This window comes from Canis lupus, chromosome 38 (assembly GCF_003254725.2).
Source record: "Canis lupus dingo isolate Sandy chromosome 38, ASM325472v2, whole genome shotgun sequence".
NCBI lineage: Eukaryota > Metazoa > Chordata > Mammalia > Carnivora > Canidae > Canis > Canis lupus.
This window is the reverse complement of record NC_064280.1, coordinates 22,478,624-22,496,448: the sequence shown is the minus strand read 5'-3', so window position 1 is coordinate 22,496,448 and position 17,825 is coordinate 22,478,624. Positions and strand designations below refer to the sequence as shown.

The 17,825-nt window shown below is 56.4% G+C and overlaps 2 protein-coding genes across 5 annotated transcripts in view; one reads left to right on the top strand and one right to left on the bottom strand.

The window, feature by feature from the left end:
• The window catches only part of COPA (COPI coat complex subunit alpha), a 42,597-nt gene extending 41,085 nt beyond the window's left edge, over nt 1–1,512 (bottom strand). For 2 of the 4 annotated variants that reach the window (XM_025420757.3, XM_025420759.3), the window contains exon 1: nt 1,359–1,512. In XM_025420757.3, coding sequence (XP_025276542.1) covers nt 1,359–1,398 — 40 coding nt within the window. In that variant the 5' untranslated portion in view covers nt 1,399–1,512. Of the gene's footprint in view, nt 1–610; nt 841–1,358 lie in introns of those variants that run through there. The other 2 variants (XM_025420758.3, XM_025420760.2) reach the window with 2 other exon arrangements.
• Nucleotides 1,513–1,541: 29 nt separating this feature from the next.
• On the top strand, nt 1,542–16,291 carry NCSTN (nicastrin). Its single transcript, XM_025420762.2, has 17 exons — nt 1,542–1,697; nt 3,075–3,179; nt 7,436–7,559; nt 8,053–8,174; nt 8,595–8,740; nt 9,404–9,554; nt 9,781–9,890; nt 10,156–10,308; nt 10,962–11,066; nt 11,226–11,303; nt 11,999–12,171; nt 13,495–13,597; nt 13,687–13,782; nt 14,037–14,124; nt 14,344–14,498; nt 14,724–14,936; nt 15,496–16,291. Exons 1-17 carry the CDS (start codon nt 1,613–1,615, stop codon nt 15,616–15,618), a joined length of 2,130 nt encoding a protein of 709 aa, XP_025276547.1. The 5' UTR covers nt 1,542–1,612; the 3' UTR covers nt 15,619–16,291.
• The last annotated feature ends 1,534 nt before the right edge of the window (nt 16,292–17,825 follow it).

Below are 17,825 nucleotides of genomic sequence, written 5' to 3'. Positions count from 1 at the left end.
TAGTGACAATGGATCCCTAAAGTAGGATTGAAAGTAGGATTGCTCAGGAATAGCGAACGTGCATTTAACATTTTTGTAGATACTACCTGATTGCAAAAAGACTAGGGGTTTACAGTCTCACCAGGTTTTCAAAGATATGAATCTGCATACGTCACTGAACCCAGGTGTTAATTGGTTATTTGTTGTTTTGTTTTATTAACCTAAAATTTTAAAAAACATTTTACTTATTTATTCATGAGAGACAGAGAGAGAGGCAGAGACACAGGCAGAGGGAGAAGCAGGCTCCATGCGGGGATCCTCACGCGGGACTCGATCCCAGGACCCCGGGGTCACACCCTGGGCCGAAGGCAGGTGCTGAACCGCTGAGCCCCCCAGGGATCCCCTGATTATCTTATTCTAATTCTCTCTGTAAGAGAAAACTATTTGCATTTTAGGGATGAGAAAGTAGAGGCTCGGGAACCTTAAGTAGGTCCCCCAAGATCATACTTCTTGCTGCGGGATGTTCAGGATTCCAGAGCAAGCAAGCCAGCCCGTGGGACTCCAAACACCCACGCTCCCATACACCTTATTCTACTGCATCTTACTAAATATTCCAGACGTACGTACATACGTTTCAACATCTCAAGACCTTACTTCTGTGTCCTTCCCCCTCTGACATCCTAAGGGACCGACTACTGCGACTTCGGCGACTCCGGCGACTCCGGCCACTTTGCCCGCAGCCTCCCTCTGCTAATAACTCAAAGCCTGGGCGTTGCCATTATTTAGGGAACAAGAATGAAGACGCCGCGTTAAACTTAAAGGTCGGATTAACAGCGGACAGTACTCGGGGATCCCTTCGCGGTTCATCTGAAGTTCTAACTGCAGGTGTCCACGCGGCAACCGTACAGACTTCACCGGGGTCGCGGGCCTCGCAGGAAACCACGGTCCGTGGGAGGCACCGGACTTGGACGTGGACGTGGACGTGGACGTGGCGCCGCCGAGCTCGAGCAAACGCTGAACCTGGATGCGAGCGGGACGCCTGCAGGCCCGGTCCCTACATCGCCGGGTCACCGCAGGGTCACCGCAGGGTCATCGCCGGCCCGGGCGGCGGGAGCAAAGCCGCGAGCGGCGGCCCCAGGAGGGGGGACCCGGGGGGAGCACCGGGGGGCACCGGGGGGCACCGGGGGCAGGCCGAGGCGGCCTCGGAGGTCAGCCGCGCGCACCCCCGGGCCGCTCCGGAGAAAGCGGCAGCAGAAGCCCCGCCAGGCCGGCCCGCCCCGCCCCCCGGGCCCCGGGCCCCGCTCGGCCTCTCTCGCCCCCCGCCACAGCGCCGCGGCCCACCCCCCGCGCCCGCAGCGCCCCCGGGCCCGCGCCACTACCTTTGACCCGCGCGCTCTTGGTCTCGAATTTGGTTAGCATCCTTCAGGCCCGCCGCGGCCGGCCGCCCCCGGCTCCCTCCACGTCAGCGCCGCTCCGCCGCGGCTCCCGGAAGCTCCGCCGACACGAACTTCCGGTCCCAGGCGCCCCCACCCACCCCACCTCCGGACCACAGAGACGGCGGCGGCCTAGAGAAGCCGGCCGCCCGGAAGGGGCGGGGCGTGGCGGGGCGGCTTCCGCTCGGCCCAGAGGCAAGATGGCCGCGGCTGGGGGCGGCTCCGCGGCCGGCCCGGGCAGTCGGAGTCCTCTCCGCCTGGTGTCCTTCTGCGTCCTGCTGGCGGGTGAGTCCTCCGCGCGCGAGCTGCGGTGCGTGCGCAGAAGCGCCGGGATGGGCCAGGCCGCGAGCGCCGCCGGCCGGGCCCCCCTCTGGTCCCCGCGCCCTGTGAATCCTCTTTCTCTTTCGTCCCCGCGACAGACGTTCCCCCCGATTTGCCTCCCCCCCGCCCCCCGCGGCGCGCCGTGTCTCCCCAGGTCCTCCCCGGGCCTCTCCCTGGACGTCCTGGGAGCGTCTCACCTGAGCGCTCCCTCCACCTGCACCTCCCTGCACCTCCCTCCTCCTCCCTCCTCCTCCCTCCTCCGCACCCACCTGTCAGCCAGGACAGGTGTCGCTCCAGCTGCCGCGAGAGCTCGGGGGCCGCTCAAGGTGGACGCGGCCTGGCTCTCTGCGTGCGGTGCCGCCGAAACCCGCGTCCCTGCGTTTTGCCTTCGTTTGTCTCATCAGTAAAGTGGGACGAAGGTGGCCGTGGCTGCTCCTAAGCGCTGAGACCGCGGAATAACGAACGAACGACTCAAGGAACTGGAGGCGCTGGAGGCTTGGTTTAGGCGCTCGGATGCCGCGGTGTAGACCTTGCTGGGTGGGTGGGCCAAGCCCTAAGATGCAAACACTCCTGGATGCGACCGACCGTCACTACCTGCCCCCAAGCTCGCGCTGTCTCTGAAGATTCCCGGAGGAGAAAGGATAGTCGGTCGCCCCACCCCGCAGCCACATACCGGGGACCGAGGGCTGGCACACCGACTGGTGGATCTGTGGCAGGAGGTTGCTCCCAATTCTGCCCAGATTCCTGCAAACATGCCTCAAAAAGCTTTTTTTTTTTTTTTTTTTTTTTTTTTTTTACGATTTTATTTATTCATCAGAGACACAGAGAGAGAGAGAGGGGCAGAGAAGCAGGCCCCATGCAGGGAGCCCAACGTGGGACTCGATCCCGGGACTCCAGGATCACGCCCTGGGCTGAAGGCGGCTGAGCCACCCGGGCTGCCCCTCAAAAAGCTTTTTATTGTAATCTCCATTCTTGGCCCTGGCATCCTTTTGTTAAGTAGGTAGATACAGACATACAGGATAGGAAGCAGAAGCGTGCTGGCCCGTCCGGGACCAGAAGCTGGTACATCCTGAGGTTTCGTGCTTCTCCTTTAGGAAGTGAAGCTTGCTTGCTTTTAGCTTTGATATCAGTTGCCCTAAGTGAAATTTGTAATGACTCTCTGGCACCCAGCTGGGTGCATTCATCCGTCCCCCCCATACCGCGTCCAGGACATGAGAAGAGTGGACATTAGTTAGCCCCATTTCAGAAAGTGTGATATACCCAAGCCGTACAGCGAGCAAATGACTTGATACTGGCAATATCTCTCGGTTTTTCCTAACTCTCTTTTTATCTTCCTATCAGGTTTCTGCAGGGGCAATTCAGTGGAGAGGAAGATCTACATCTCCTTAAATAAAACAGCTCCTTGTGTCCGTCTGCTCAATGCCACTCACCAGATTGGCTGCCAGTGTGAGTTGAGGTTGGATTTGTGTTTGTGGCCATTGGTATTTCTGTGCCCTCGGTATAAAGATCTAGGTTTTTTTTTTTTTAATATTTTATTTATTTATTTATTCATGAGAGACACACATAGAGAGGCAGAGACACAGGCAGAGGGAGAAGCAGGCTCCATGAGGGAGCCCGACGTGGGACTCAATCCCAGGACTCCAGGATCACGCCCTGAGCTGAAGGCGGCGCTAAACTGCTGGGCCCCCTGGGCTGCCCAAGATCCGCGTTATTGCTTCAGAGTCTCAGCACACAAATTAGTCCACGTGTGTAGGAGATGATAGAGAACCGTTTGTCAAGTCAGGCAAGATAATGAGTAAATGCTGCATACTTAAGCTTCTTCTAGAGCATCTCGTTTAACCACCTCAGCCCCATGGAGTAGATTCACTTATTAGCCCTGTTTTACAAATCACAAAACTGAAACTGAGAGAAGTTGAGTAACTTTTCCAAGATCATCATGCTATTAAGTGATGAAACTTGGAATTGAGCCTCATGGTCCAAGTTCTAAGCCGGGACTCTTAACCATCCACTAGTTAAGGTAGAAAACTACTGTCTTCTAAGGAAAAGGAAGCCTCGTATATTATGGAGCCCACTGTCACCAGCACTCTGAATAATCTTTTTGGAACCAAAATGGGCTTCGTTAAGGCAGTGGACTCTTTGAAGAGAAGACGTTGAGAAAGCCAAACAGTTGCAAGAGGAATTAGTAAAGCATTTAGATTTGTCTTTATGCCTTTATGCCCAAAACAGGGCACCGTGACAATATGGTTATAAAACTATGCAAGGGGAGAAAGCCTGATTCCTCTGCTGCTTCACCTGCTGTCTTCAGTCTTCAGATATTGTTCTTCTGTGAATAGTTGCTCTGTCAGAATGTAATTGGGCAGTAAGCAGGAAACTTAGAGTCAGGTCTTGGCTGCCTTTTTTTTTTTGAGAGAGAGAGAGTCCATAAGTGGGGTGGGGAGCAGCTGAGGGAGAAGGAGAAGCCGACTCCCAACTGAGCAGGGAGCCCAACATGGGGTTCAATCCCAGGGCCTTAAGATCATGACCTGAGCCAAAGGAAGACCCTTAACAGAGTTACCCAGGCACCCCAGATCTTGGCTGCTTCATCATTAAATTGGTTACGTATGAATTTCAATACCTGTAAAAAAAGCTAAAATACATGTGCACAAAGCTGAAAGTCAAACTACCTTGTATAGACTCTAATTGATGATGCTGCATAAGCAGCGTGGTCCCAGGAGTTCTATGATTGCCTGAAACCTTCCAGATTGGTAGGAGGATACACACTGGGGAGGACCCATCCTTCCCAGAGCTGTACTCTGTGTTAATTGTGCTGTGTCCTTGTCACAGAACGCTCTGGAGGTAGATTAACTGGCTCCAGACAGTTCCGAATAAAATATCCGGACATCATTCTTTTTTTTTTTTTTTTTAAGACTTGATTTTTTTTAAATTTATTTATGATAGTCACAGAGAGAGAGACAGAGACAGAGACATAGGCAGAAGGAGAAGCAGGCTCCATACACCAGGAGCCCGACGTGGGATTCGATCCCGGGACTCCAGGATCGCGCCCTGGGCCAAAGGCAGGCGCTAAACCGCTGCACCACCCAGGGATCCCTGGACATCATTCTTAAACTGGATTTGTGGGTGGAGGAGAGCCAGGTCCAGTGTGGGCTGAGATCAGACTGCTGGGCTTGCTGGAGCTCCACTCTCCTGCCAAAAGGCTAGGGCCCCCATCCTCCCAGAGGTGTGTGCTAAGATAACCTCTTTGGAATGAGTCATTCTGCTTCATGTTCTTAGAGCAGCTCTGTAGGAAGCAAAGCAGTAGCCTGTAGAAGTAAGCCAAGTGCCAGTACGAGAAACGAGAGGGGTGGGGTTGGACTCTGGCCACTTCCTCATGGAGAGCTTGTCTCCTTTTCAGCTTCTTTCTAAGTCTTACTTCACATTTGTCCATCCCAAGCAAGCCACACCCTCTTTAATTAGGATTGCTAGCACAATAAACTTAAGGAAAAAAGATGTAGGTCTGATTTTCTAATTATAATGCTCTGCTTCTCTTGGCTCCTTTTATTTATTTTAAAGATTTTATTTTGAAGTAATCTTTACACCCAACATGGGGCTCCAGCCTCCAACACAGAGATCAAGAGTCACATGCTCTACCGGCTGAGCCAGTCAGGTGCCCCTTTTGGCCTCTTTAAAAGTGCTCAGAGGAGGCTTTATGTAGGTTTCTTTCCTTTCCTTCCTTCCTTTCCTTTTTTAATCTGCCTCCACTATATAAGATGAATAAGGCCTGAGAACGTTTCTCCTCATCAAAGGCCCAGAGAAAGTGAGCAAGCTACTCCAGACTACACAGTCACCAACTGCAATCCAGATTAGAATCCAGGTGTTTCATTCCAGCGTCCTGGCTCGTCTTCTCTGTGTGCTCCTTGGGCCTGCAGTGATACACATTGTTTTGCCTGAACAGCTTTTCCTTTTTCGGTGATTCATGTGGCAAGGACTGTTGCCTTTTATTGAAATGAGAACTGCCATTTCATAGCTAGATCTTTATTGTAGCCAATCCACATTCTGATATTCCTCTTAAGTTTATTATTATCATCTCTCATGAACTTATTAGGTACTTATTCTGTGTAAGACATAGTTGAAGGTTGGGGACTTGCTTCCATGTCTACAGTTTACCAGTTTCCACAAAAGAAACCTACTTGGCTGGAGGTCAGAGTGTGGGTAAAGTTTTTGTGTCGTGCCAGTTAGAAATATTTCACGGCCTTGACCTAGAACCATAATTCTCATGACTGGCTTCGTATAATAACCATATGGGGGCGCCTAACTGGTGTAGTTGGTTAAGTGTCAGACTCTTGGTTTTGGCTCACATTGTAATCTCAGGGCTGTGAGATTGAGTCCTGTGTCAGGCTCCACGCCCAGCGTGGAATATGTTGGAGATTCTCTCTCTGCCCCTCCCAGTCATGTGTGCTTGCTGGCTCTCTGTCTCTCTAAAATAAATCTTTAAAAAAAAAAAAAAAAAACCTATATGTAGCAACTTTGGAAAGTGCACATACCTTGGCTTCAGCTTTAGAGACTTTAATTTAGTAGATCTGAGATGAAGCCCAAGTACCTGTTTTTTTAAAACTCCACAAAATGTTCCACAACCAGAGTCAAGAATTACTGCTCTAAGACAATATGCAAATAACACATCCAATTTTCCCTGGGTTGAAGGCTCATGGGGAGACCGTAGAATGTCTCTACGTGAATCACTAGGGACTTGACAGGCATTCAGGACTGTGAACCGCCCATCCTCTACTGCAGTGCTTCCCAATCTTTGTCATTCTTGAGACACATAGAAAATGTTATTTGTGTGGCATCCTGGCATATATGGAAATGGATGATATTTGTAGGGCATCCTGGGGTAATGGATGAGTCTGCTGGGGGTGACCAGTCTAGGGCCTTTGGAAAACCTAGGTCCCCAGAAATGAGGGGGAGGTCAGTATCATCTCATTGCTAATCTAGCAAAGCCCATCAGTTGGGAAGCCGTCTTCTAGAGACCTCAAAGTTCTTGATTAACCTTACCTAAAACTGGCTAAAAGCAAGTAAAGTCATTCCCAAATAGGGCAAAGGAATGGAGACCCAGGGGGCATCTGGCTCAGTCGGTTCAACATCTACCTTCAGCTCAGGTCATGATGCCAGAGGCCTGGAATTGAGCCCCACGTCATGCTCCCTGCTCAGTGGGGAGCCTGCTTCTCCCTTTGCCCCTCCCCTGCTTGTGTTCACTCTCTGTCTCTGTCAAATAAATAAATTAAATCTTTGGAAAATAAAAGAAGCCAAAGGAGTCTACACATGTGTTCTCACAAAGAAGATTCGTGCTAGAACTTTGAACTAGATTTAGGAATCTAGAACCTGCCATTTCCTAGAGAAAATACAGGTTTGAAAACTTTGGTGTCTGCTTTCTAGAAATTTCAATGTATGGCCAAATGAGGTTGAAGGAAGAGGGCAAGAAAACGATCGTACAACCTTTCTGAGATTTAGCGAATGAAACCTCTAATGAGTAGACTTCTTGGGCTCTCTGGTGGCCCTCAGACAGAGCCGGGTGACTCAGCCTTCAGTTCAAGTCTAAGGCTGGCGATGGCGGCATTCATCCAACGTCCTGTGCCACGTTTGGGGGATAAACGATCTGCAGAATCAGTGAAGCAAAGTCAAAATCGTCAGCTGTGAGAGCTTTAATGTGACCCGTTCCATCCTGGCAGCTTCCGTCAGCGGGGACACGGGGGTCATCCACGTCGTGGAGAAGGAAGAGGACCTGCAGTGGGTGCTTACCGACGGCCCCAACCCTCCGTACGTGGTTCTGCTGGAGGGCGCGCTCTTCACCAGGTAGGGGCTGTGTGTGGCTGCTGGGAAACCATGGCCAAAGAGGGGAAGATTTGAGGGATTGTCCTCACCCCTGTGAATGGAAACATCCTTTGGCTGCCCAGCTCTGGTCGGGGCAGGGGTGGGAGTGAGTCGCAGGAGAAAATATGCACTTGCAAAGGAATCATCTTGGTGACCTTATAAATAGAGCTCCAGGGAGGAAGGAGGGGTCCATAGGGTCCCTCAGAGATTAAACCCTGAGCTCAGGTTGCATCATAGTCCTCACTTAGGAGTTAGAGGCGGAGAACGCAAGAAATGAGTCAAAGGTTGTGGGGGGGTTAGGTTTTTTTTTTTTAATGTGTATAGTTGACACACAGTGTTACGTTAGTTTTAGGCAGACAAGGAGTCAACAGGTTGGATTCCATTAGTTCCCCATTTGTTTCCATCCTTGGGGGCAAGATATTGGGCCTCTGATAACCTGTCCATCTTTCTTCATGGTGTTGCCTCCCTATTCCAGGAATCTGATGGAGAAGCTGAAAGGGAGAACTAGCCGAATTGCTGGCCTGGCAGTGTCCGTGGCCAAACCCAGTCCCACAGCAGGCTTCTCTCCCAGTGTGCAGTGTCCTAATGATGGGTTTGGTAAGAGCCCCAAAGGATCAGGGGACCTCCTGTCACCCAGAGCTCGCTGTTGCTTCGGCCTCACGTCTTTGGAGGAGTTGAGGGCATGCGTCTGTCCGTGTGCGGTGGGGGCCACTGATTCCCATATAGAGGATAGTGTTTCTCTGTGCCATTCATCCCCTCACTCTGGCACTTCCCCTTCTTTCACTTCCCTTCTATCCTCCTTTTCTGTCACATACCAAGATCCCTAATCACCCAGCCTCGGGCTCCCTGATAGCTTTGTCTGATTTACTGTAGGTGGTGACAGGTTGATGCTTCCATGAGTCACCTTTTCCTCCGAGACTCTTGGTCAACCCTGGTATCCTACCTAGCCTTTCTCCCTCACTCAGTCCCTAAGTGCTTAGTGTCCCAACAGCCTGTCCCCCCCGTCCACTCCTTCAGGCGTTTACTCCAACTCCTACGGACCAGAATTTGCTCACTGCAGAGAAATCCAGTGGAACCCCTTGGGCGATGGCTTGGCTTATGAAGACTTCAGTTTCCCCATTTTCCTTCTTGAAGATGAGAATGAAACCAAGGTCATCAAGCAGGTATTGACTGCCAGCTCGTAGCAATTCCAGTTGCACAGAGAAGTTTTGTAGGCTCTTCGCTTGTTGGGAGGGACCACATCTACCAGCATGCCCTCTGGAAGCTGCTGCAAGAAGAGCCACCACATTTATTTTTCTCACGTTTTCTTTCCCATTTCTGTCCTGCCTGCTCTTATGGTGTTGACGGCTGGAAGAAAATGTAAACGGTGTTTGATGTGAAATAGGTGTAGAGCCCTAGTTAGGAGCTGTGAACATGATAAAAAGACTAGGAATTGAAGATTCAGTTCAGACACTTCTGACATGCTTTTTAGTTGCAGTAATCTCTGATCCTGGTTTAGCTTCTTGGTATTTACATGCATATCAGTTAAGAGGTTTGTTCCAAAGTTACACTGCTCTTTACATCAGATCACAGTAGGAACCTGGGCTGGGCCGTTCAGGATAGGGTTGTGTCATCTGTCCCCAATGAAGTCATGGAGTCTGGGCCCCTTCATGCCTCTTGGTGAGGTTTGCTCTGGGGCCTCATATACCCTGGTTTTGTACCAAGACAATGGAAGCTCAGGGACAAATGTGAGGGTGGCATCGGGAAGATGGAGCCAGGCCCTCCTTCTGGGAAGTGTGGGCGGGATTCCATGCAAGCTGCCTCAGTGGGCTCCATCTCCCTTCTAGTGCTACCACGATCACAACCTGAGTCCAAATGGCTCCGTGCCCACCTTCCCGCTGTGCGCCATGCAACTCTTCTCCCACATGCATGCCGTCATCAGCACTGTCACCTGCATGCGGCGCAGCTCCATCCAGAGCACCTTCAGCATCAACCCAGGTGGGACGGATCCGAGGCAGGGCAGGTGTCCTGGGGGAGCAGGGAATGTCGGAGGGACAACCTCAGGGAAGGAGAGAGCATGGGCAGCGAGCGTGCGGTGGGAGAAGCAGAGACGAATCTAAATAGTAGGGGAGATGGTCCACGGGGCCTTGGGCAGCAGTGTCTTCCAGGCCCCGTGTGTGCTGCGGTCTCCCTTACTTCTGTTGTCTCCCTGTGTCCTGCTCAGAAATCGTCTGTGACCCCCTGTCCGACTACAACGTATGGAGCCTGCTTAAGCCTATAAATATATCTGGGGCATTGGAGCCTGACGACAGGGTTGTGGTTGCTGCCACCCGGGTGAGCATTGGCCGCAGGTCAGGGTGGACAGGACAGAGCTGGCGGACAGCGGGCGGCAGGCCTCTTGTAGGCACGCCAGCTCCCAGAGTTCTGCAGTGGGGGGGGCTCCCATGGAGAGGAGCCAGGGGACCTCCCGTGGAGAGGGGCCTGGGCTCATCCCAGGGTACGCTCGTTCTTCTGGCTGGACGGGGCTGGGGGCCTGGAGGGCCTTGTCCTAATTGTCATTATCACAGCTTTTCTCCCCTGTCTTTTCTGCTGTGCCCAGCTGGACAGCCGTTCCTTTTTCTGGAATGTGGCCCCAGGGGCAGAGAGCGCCGTTGCCTCCTTCGTCACCCAGCTGGCTGCCGCTGAAGCTTTGCAGAAGGCCCCTGATGTGGCCACCCTTCCGCGCAATGTCATGTTCGTCTTCTTCCAAGGGGTATGGGCTCTTTGGCTGGGGGGTGGGGGAAGGCGGGACCACGGGCAGGGTCATTGTAGGCGTGGCTATTGTTTGAGGAAGATCTGGGCATTTGACCTTGGCAGAGAGCTCCTGGGTGTGTCTCCATCTGTTTCCCAAGCTGAGTCCATATTTTAGGAAGCCTTTGCACCCTGACCTGCAATCGTGCCGCAGCCAGTCCCCTCACTCCCCTCCTGGTGATCTTTTGGAGGCAGCCATTTACTTTTATTCTCTGGCCCCTTTTACTGCTGTTCCCACCCAAGGGCCCTGAGGCTCCTGCCTCTCCCCACTGCCACCACAGCCTGGCCCTGGAATCAGGGAACAGCAGCCGTGGCTGAGTCGGCGGAGGGGAGGGTGAGGCTAGGAGCAGACACATGACAGCTGATGTTCGCCTCGGGCCTGTGACAAGGCTGCCCTCCTCCTTTCTGGGCTCGAGAAGTCCTGTGATACACACGTGTGAGGGAGAGTCACAGCTGGGAGGCAGGGTAGGGAGGAGGGTGAAGTCACGTGACTGCCTGAGCCGACATGAGGCTGACGCCTTTGCGCCTGGAGCCTGGGTGATCTGGCCTCCGGGACGGAGCCTGCCCTGACCCTTGGGCATCTCTGCTCCCTTTCCCACCCATCTTTACTCTCAGGAAACGTTTGACTACATTGGCAGCTCAAGAATGGTCTACGACATGGAGAAGGGCAAGTTCCCTGTGCAGTTAGAGAACATTGACTCATTCGTGGAGCTGGGACAGGTGTGCAGCACGTGTCCATCTCCCCCTTCCCTCCTCCTTCACGTCCCGCTGCTGGGGCCACACCTCTCTGCTTGACCTTTTTCTGCCCTCACTCCTCTCTTCCGGGTGTGGGCCACGGTGGACGCAGGTGATGACTCTTGCTTCCTCATCTTCCCCCAGGTGGCTTTGAGAAATTCACTAGAGCTTTGGATGCACACAGACCCCATGTCTCAGAAAAACGAGTCTGTACAGAATCAGGTAATCTGAGCATGCTTCCTCACTTCATGTTTCAACAACTCAGAATACGGGCACCCCTTGCCCAGGCCCTGTCCCCCCACACTCCTCAGCCCCCAGGGCCTGTGAGGCAGGACCTCGGGTTAGGCAGCCACTGAAGGATGAACAGCGTGGCTGTCACAGCTCCTGGGGAGGAACTGGAGCTCAGCCCGTGTGTCTGCGTCCCTGAGACAGGCAGTTCTGCCTCGGTACCCTAGCAGTGGATGGGGGGTGACTAGTTCCTTTCTCCCTGCGGCCCCACGGGTCCAGTTGTCCAGGCTGCCCAGCCCGTGTCCTGGCTGTGTTAGACTCTGCACCCGGATCGTCCTCCACATCCTCGCTACATTCCTCTCAGGGTCTTGCTTTAGGCCTGTTTTTCTCCCGAAGTGGTCTTCCTGCCATTCCAGTGTCCACATCCACTCTGCTCTGGGCTCCCCTGTGGCATTCAGTGTAGTTTTGTGGTATCAACGTGCTCCTCCGATTCTGCACAAGTAGGAAGTTGAGCATCTGTGAGGATGAGACTGTGAGCTGCAGGACACTCAGCCTCGACCCCAAAGGCTTGAGGAATGGGGGTGCAGGAGGGCTGTGGGCAGCTCCCCAAGCTGGGGACTTGAGGTAGGGGGCAGGGTGGGCCTCGAAGAGACCCCCTCCAGCCTCCCTGTGCTAATCCCCCCCACCAGGTGGAGGCCCTCCTGAGCACCCTGGAGAGAAGTGGTGCTGGCGTCCCTGCCGTGGAGCTCCGGAGGCTGAACCAGTCCCAGCCCCTCCCACCGTCCTCCCTGCAGCGCTTCCTTCGGGCCCGGAACATCTCCGGCGTCGTTCTTGCGGACCACTCCACGGTCTTCCATAACCGGTAAGTTACCCAGGCTGCGTTCTTGTCGTTCTAGGAGAGAATAGACTCGACTCTATTCTGAGGTCTGGGGTCCGTAGAAGGGAAGAGTTCTGTGTCGAGAAAGATCACCACGCTCCCCTGTCCAGATGCCGGGTCAGTTGTGTTCTTGGTCAGTGGCCCGCTCACATGTAGGCAGGTTGCTGTCATCTGAGAGAACAGGCTCCCCGCCCAGCCTTCCCTGGCACAGAGCATCCTTGCTTGGCCGGCCTCCCCAGCTCTCCCGAGGCCTGGGTCCCTGGGGCCGCCAGCAGAGGGCAGCATCCCCAACAGGAGTGCCCGTGGCTGGAGGACGGGCTGCCGCTGGTCTGGGGCCGCCTGGAGCGCTGCACTGTCGGCAGACAGTTTTTGTACTCTGCTCCATAGCATGTTCTTGTTGTTGGGGTACAAGTGTCCCCTACAGATGAAGGCACTCCAGAGATAAGGGGGGAGGCCTTGTGGGTCCCTCTCCTGGTTTTGGGCGCCCCAAGCTGCTGCTAACCTAAGCCTGGAGCTAAGAGGGGACTTCTCACTAGGGCTAGACTGCTAGGCCCCCAGCTTCCCTTCCCTCTGCCAGGAGTCAGATGGGTTTCTGAGTAAAAATGCGAAAGCTCTGGTCCTCTGACCCCAGCCTAGCAGCACCTTCCCATCCGCTTAGGGCAGGGATGCTGCGGTACCCGAGGCCAGCCCTTTCCTCCCTGCCTGACCTCTGCAGCACTTTGGGGGGCGGGATAGTCCTCATTTGCAGACATCAAGCCTGGTTCTGTGCAGGCCGGCAAGGACTGGTGCTGAAGGCTGGGAGCGCTCCTCCTGGCTTCCTTTCTGAGACCCGCCTCCGCAGGGCTCCCCGAGGAGCATAGGGTGGCTGACCCAGCGCAGTGTTGTGCGTCTGGGAGCAGACCCCTCATCTCCCTCTGCGCCCCCCTCAACGTTAATGTTCATTGAAACCGTCAGGAGCTCAGGTGATGGGGGCGTGCCCCCGAAAGTCCTCTCCGCCATCCTGCGGTCTCCAGCCCAAACAGTGCGGAAGCGTGTCTTCTGGTTGGAGATCTCCCAGGCAGGGAGACACCCGCAGGGATCTATGCGCCTTCCCACCTTGTCTGTCAGGAAGGTCCTTGTGTTTCCCTCTCTCCTCCCATCTCCGGTCCCCACGCCGTCTTTAGTACGGAAGCCTCATCGTCTCTTCCTTCCCCCTGGCAGTTGAAGAGACAAGCAGGCTCCGGCAGGAAGGGCCTGTGGGGGAGGCCGGGCGGGCCGCCCAAGTGTGGCCGACGCTCACGCCGACGTTCACGGTGGCTCTCCCGGCAGCTATTACCAGAGCATTTACGACACCGCAGAGAGCATTAACGTGAGCTACCCGGAGTCGCAGAGCCCTGAGGAGGACCTGAACTTTGTGACAGACACTGCCAAGGTAGCCCCTGGGCTGGGGGCGGGTGCGGAGAGCACGGCCGTACCGAGGTGAGAAGAGGTGGCCATTCAGCGCCCGCTCACCTGCCGCAGGCCCTGGCAGATGTGGCCACGGTGGTGGGACGTGCCCTGTACCAGCTTGCGGGAGGAACCAACTTCAGCGACACCATTCAGGCCGACCCCCGCACGGTAAGAGCATGGACCCTGCCTCCCCTCCGGCTCCTCCCTCGTCCGCTGCCCCATTCTTTCTGTCACTTGCCTCTTCTCCCAAACGTGAGAGCCCAGTGCAGATCCCCAATGCCCTAGGACCCCTGGCTGGGCCTCATCTGTGCCCTGGTGAGCCGGCCTTGCTTCCCCAGCTCCCAGCCCCCAGCAGGGTCTCCATGGAGAACTCTCCCTGGGCCCCGGGGCACAAGGCTGTCTCTTCTCACTCCCGATCCTAGGTCACCCGCCTGCTCTACGGCTTCCTGGTCAGAGCCAACAACTCCTGGTTCCAGTCCATCCTCAGGCAGGACCTGCGGTCCTACTTGGGTAAGCACCTGCTGCAGGAATGACCCCTCAGCCAAGGAGGGGATTTTGTTTTCCCTTGTCTCCTTTTCTTCTCCCCTGTTTTTTCTTTCTCCTGATCCGTGTGGGATCCGTTTTCCTGATCTTCTCTGTGGCTCCTGCCCACCGTGGGCTCTTCTTCTGTCTTCCGCCCGCATCCACCTTCCACCCCCCAACCCTCCCTTCCCTGCGGTCTCCGCTCAGGGGACGGGCCTCTGCAGCACTACATCGCCGTCTCCAGCCCCACCAACACCACTTACGTGGTCCAGTACGCCTTGGCAAATCTGACTGGCCAGGTGGTCGACCTCACCCGAGAGCAGTGCCAGGATCCAAGTAAAGTTCCCAATGAAAACAAGGACGTGAGTGGTAGTGGGTGTGGGAGGTCCCCCCAGGGCCCCTTTCCCCCAGGGAGGTCCGAGAACATCCTAGGCCCAGAGGGCCCCAGGGGGCTGGGATGGAGAGGTGGAGGGATGCAGCCCTTTGGACTGGCTTGCTGGGGAGGCTGCAGCCTGGGTGGAGGCCCCCCGTGCCTGGGGTGAGGGAGGATCGCCTCGGCCCCCACCATGGCCCGCGTTTCCATGCAGCTGTATGAGTACGCGTGGGTCCAGGGCCCCCTGAATTCCAACGAGACGGACCGGCTGCCCCACTGCGTGCGTTCCACAGCGCGCCTGGCCAGGGCCCTGTCCCCTGCCTTTGAACTGAGGCAGTGGGGCTCCACCGAGTACTCCACGTGGACCGAGAGCCGCTGGAAAGACATCCGGGCCCGCATATTTCTGATCGCCAGCAGAGAGCTGGAGGTGAGCCGCAAGGGCCCTGGAGATCGGAGGTCGCCTTACCCTGTCCTCTGCTGCCTCTTGCCTCACACCCCCTCTTTTGTCCCATCTGCCCCACATTGCCACAGAAACCTCCCGCAGCTCTGTCCCCCGTCAGCCCGCATGCCCCATTAGGAAGCCCGTTTCACAGAGTTCTGGTGTGCATGCATGCCGGAGACAGGCTCCCAGGAGGTGCGCCTCACCCCGGGCCCCCCACGGCTCCACTCCCAGCCAGCATTCCCACCTGCCGGCGCTGGGATATGTGGGATCCCACAGCTACGGAGTCCGTGTCAGGGGAAGTCAGTGATGTAACAGCCTCCAGAGAGTCAAAGCCGTGGGTCCTGACTTCAAGATGCTTAAAATCTAAGACAAGGTGGAAGGAAGAACAGGGATCCCTTCTCTCTCCAAATGGAGAGACTCAGGCTCCCTGTTGGGAAGATGTTACTTATGATTGCTCAGGACTCGGTGCTTGGAGCCAGCTCCAGAATTTGATGAAAGTGGGTCGAGTTCTGAGAGCACCTTTGTCCTTCCCTGCCCCCCGCAGTTCATCACCCTGATGGTGGGCTTCGGCATCCTCGTCTTCTCTCTCGTCGTCACCTACTGCATCAACGCCAAGGCTGACGTCCTTTTCATTGCCCCCCGGGAGCCAGGAGCTGTGTCTTACTGAAGAGGAACCCAGCTTTTCCTGCCAGCTCCCCCATTGAGGTCCTGGATCACTTGTCCCATGGGGACATAGCCAGTAGTTTGTCACCAGAGCCTCCGTGGGCTTGCTCAGCCTGCAGTCAATGTAAAGAAGTGGAATTGCCCAAAAGAGATGGGGAGGGAGAAACAAGTCACCTGTCCTCTCCGGCTCCCCCTTCCCGGTTCCCCTGGGTCCCACCCCCGCCAGGATCTGGGATGGCAGAGAAGCTTCTTGCTCCTGTTGGACTGCTAGCTGCACACCCTGACGACCTCCTTACGGCCCCTCTTCTGCCCTTTCCATCCTGCCCAGGACCGCCCCCTGCTCCCCACCCTACCCTGTGCCCAAGCATTTCCTGTTTCCTGACCGGGAAGGACAGGAAGGCCGAATGCCTGGAACAGACTCCAAGGAAGCCCTGAGGAGCAGGCCTGGCCATCTGGGCCATGCCCGCTGCCTCCCTCCTGCTGTCCTGTCTGCCGACCCCTAGATGGCACAGCCGGGGGGGCGCTGCTGGGTGGGTGTCCCACCGCCTGCCCACAGTGCCCAGTTGTAATTTTATTAAGCTGTAATATCTATTTTTGTTTTGTGTGTGTGCGCGCGCATGTGTATGTGTGTAAATATATAAATAGCAACTTTCATTAAAACAGACTGTCCCACGTAACCCGGATGCATTACTGTTCCATGGGCTGCTGGGTGCCCTGGACTGCAGGCCCTCTCTGGGTCCCCAGGGGCCCAGAGGGTGAGGCTCTGTCAGGAGCGGTGCATGTCCTGGAAGCAGGGCTCCCGGGGAGCCTTGGAGCCCCTGGTGTCCCTCCTGTGAGAGCCACCAGGTGTTTGACAGGCGCCCCTGTTCAGTGTGAGACGCGGGGCTGGGGGACAGAAATGGAGGGAACCAGCCCGACCCTGAGTGACTCGCGGTTGGGGTGAGGGGGGGAAACAGGTGCGATCCCGTGTGATGGCGTGCGATTTACCCGAGCGCGGAAGGATTCGGGGCACATGGGGGGCATTCGAGTGGCGGCTTGGAGTTCAGCCGTGGAAGCACAAAGCCTTGAGGGCGCAGCCACATTTGGTGGGAAGGACAAGCTTTTCGGGGCGCGGCAGGAGTGAGGCCGGGCCAGGGGGGCCAGGGGCGAGCGGAGGCATTGGGCCTGCTGCTGCGGGCGGGCGTCCTGCAGGCCCAAGCCAGCGAGGCTGCGACTCCCCTCGACAGAGACCCTGGCGCCTGTTCTGGGTCCTCCTGGGAGCACAGCTAGGGTGGGCGCGTCGCCGCTCAACGACGGGGAGGCCTGCTCCTGACCCAGGCTGAGCGGCGGATTTTCCCTCGGGCCCCTCCGGCCCCCCAGCTCCCCGGGGGGGGGCAGGTCTGGGCTCTGGGATGTGGCCACGAAGCCTGCCCCCCACCAGGCCCAGGCCCGTGCTGGCGGCGGGCAGGGCGCAGCTGCCACCGGTGCCGGCCGCCTCCGCGCCTCCCGCGGCCAACAGGCGTCCCGGCGGGCCGGGCACTGAGCGCCGCGTCCTGGTCCTGCTGGCAGCTCGGGAAGCGCAGGCGGGGTCCCAGCGTGGGGGCTGAGCAGGGTGGGCGCCGTGCCCACCAGCTCACTGCTGCCTTCCCTGCCACCCCCCCACAGCCCCCCAGAGACCAGCGATACGCCGGGCTCTTCCCGTGGCTTCTGGGGAGGCGAGCTCTGCAGAGGGGCACAGAGCCCGGGCTGACGCCCTGAGGGCCCCTTTTCTGAGACCTGGGTCCAGCTCCTGCCCGGGGCGACACCCCATGGGACTGGCTGGCAGCAGGTCAGGGCCACAGGCTGAGTCCTCACCTGGCTGCCCCGCCTCGCTTGGGGCCTGGCACAACCCGGGCAACATGTGTCCCCTCCCTACGCCCACCGCCCACCCACGGGGGCTGACTTGCTGACCGCCGCCCCAGGGCTGCTGTCTCTGCCTCCCGCAGCCCCTGTCTCCATGCCCAAGGCTGCCCTGACAGCTGCTGTTTCTCCCCCGGCTTCTCTGAGCGAAGGGCCTACTCCCGCGGTCCCCACATCTGGGTCACCACTCCCGAGGGCACAGCCCGCGAGGAGGCGTTTCATCCAGAGTCTGCTGCTCGCCCGACATCCCACCGTATTCAGCAGGACTCTGTTTCTTCACAGAACCACAGAAATTGAAAATGCACGGTCTAACTCGTTTAATAAACAGAGGGA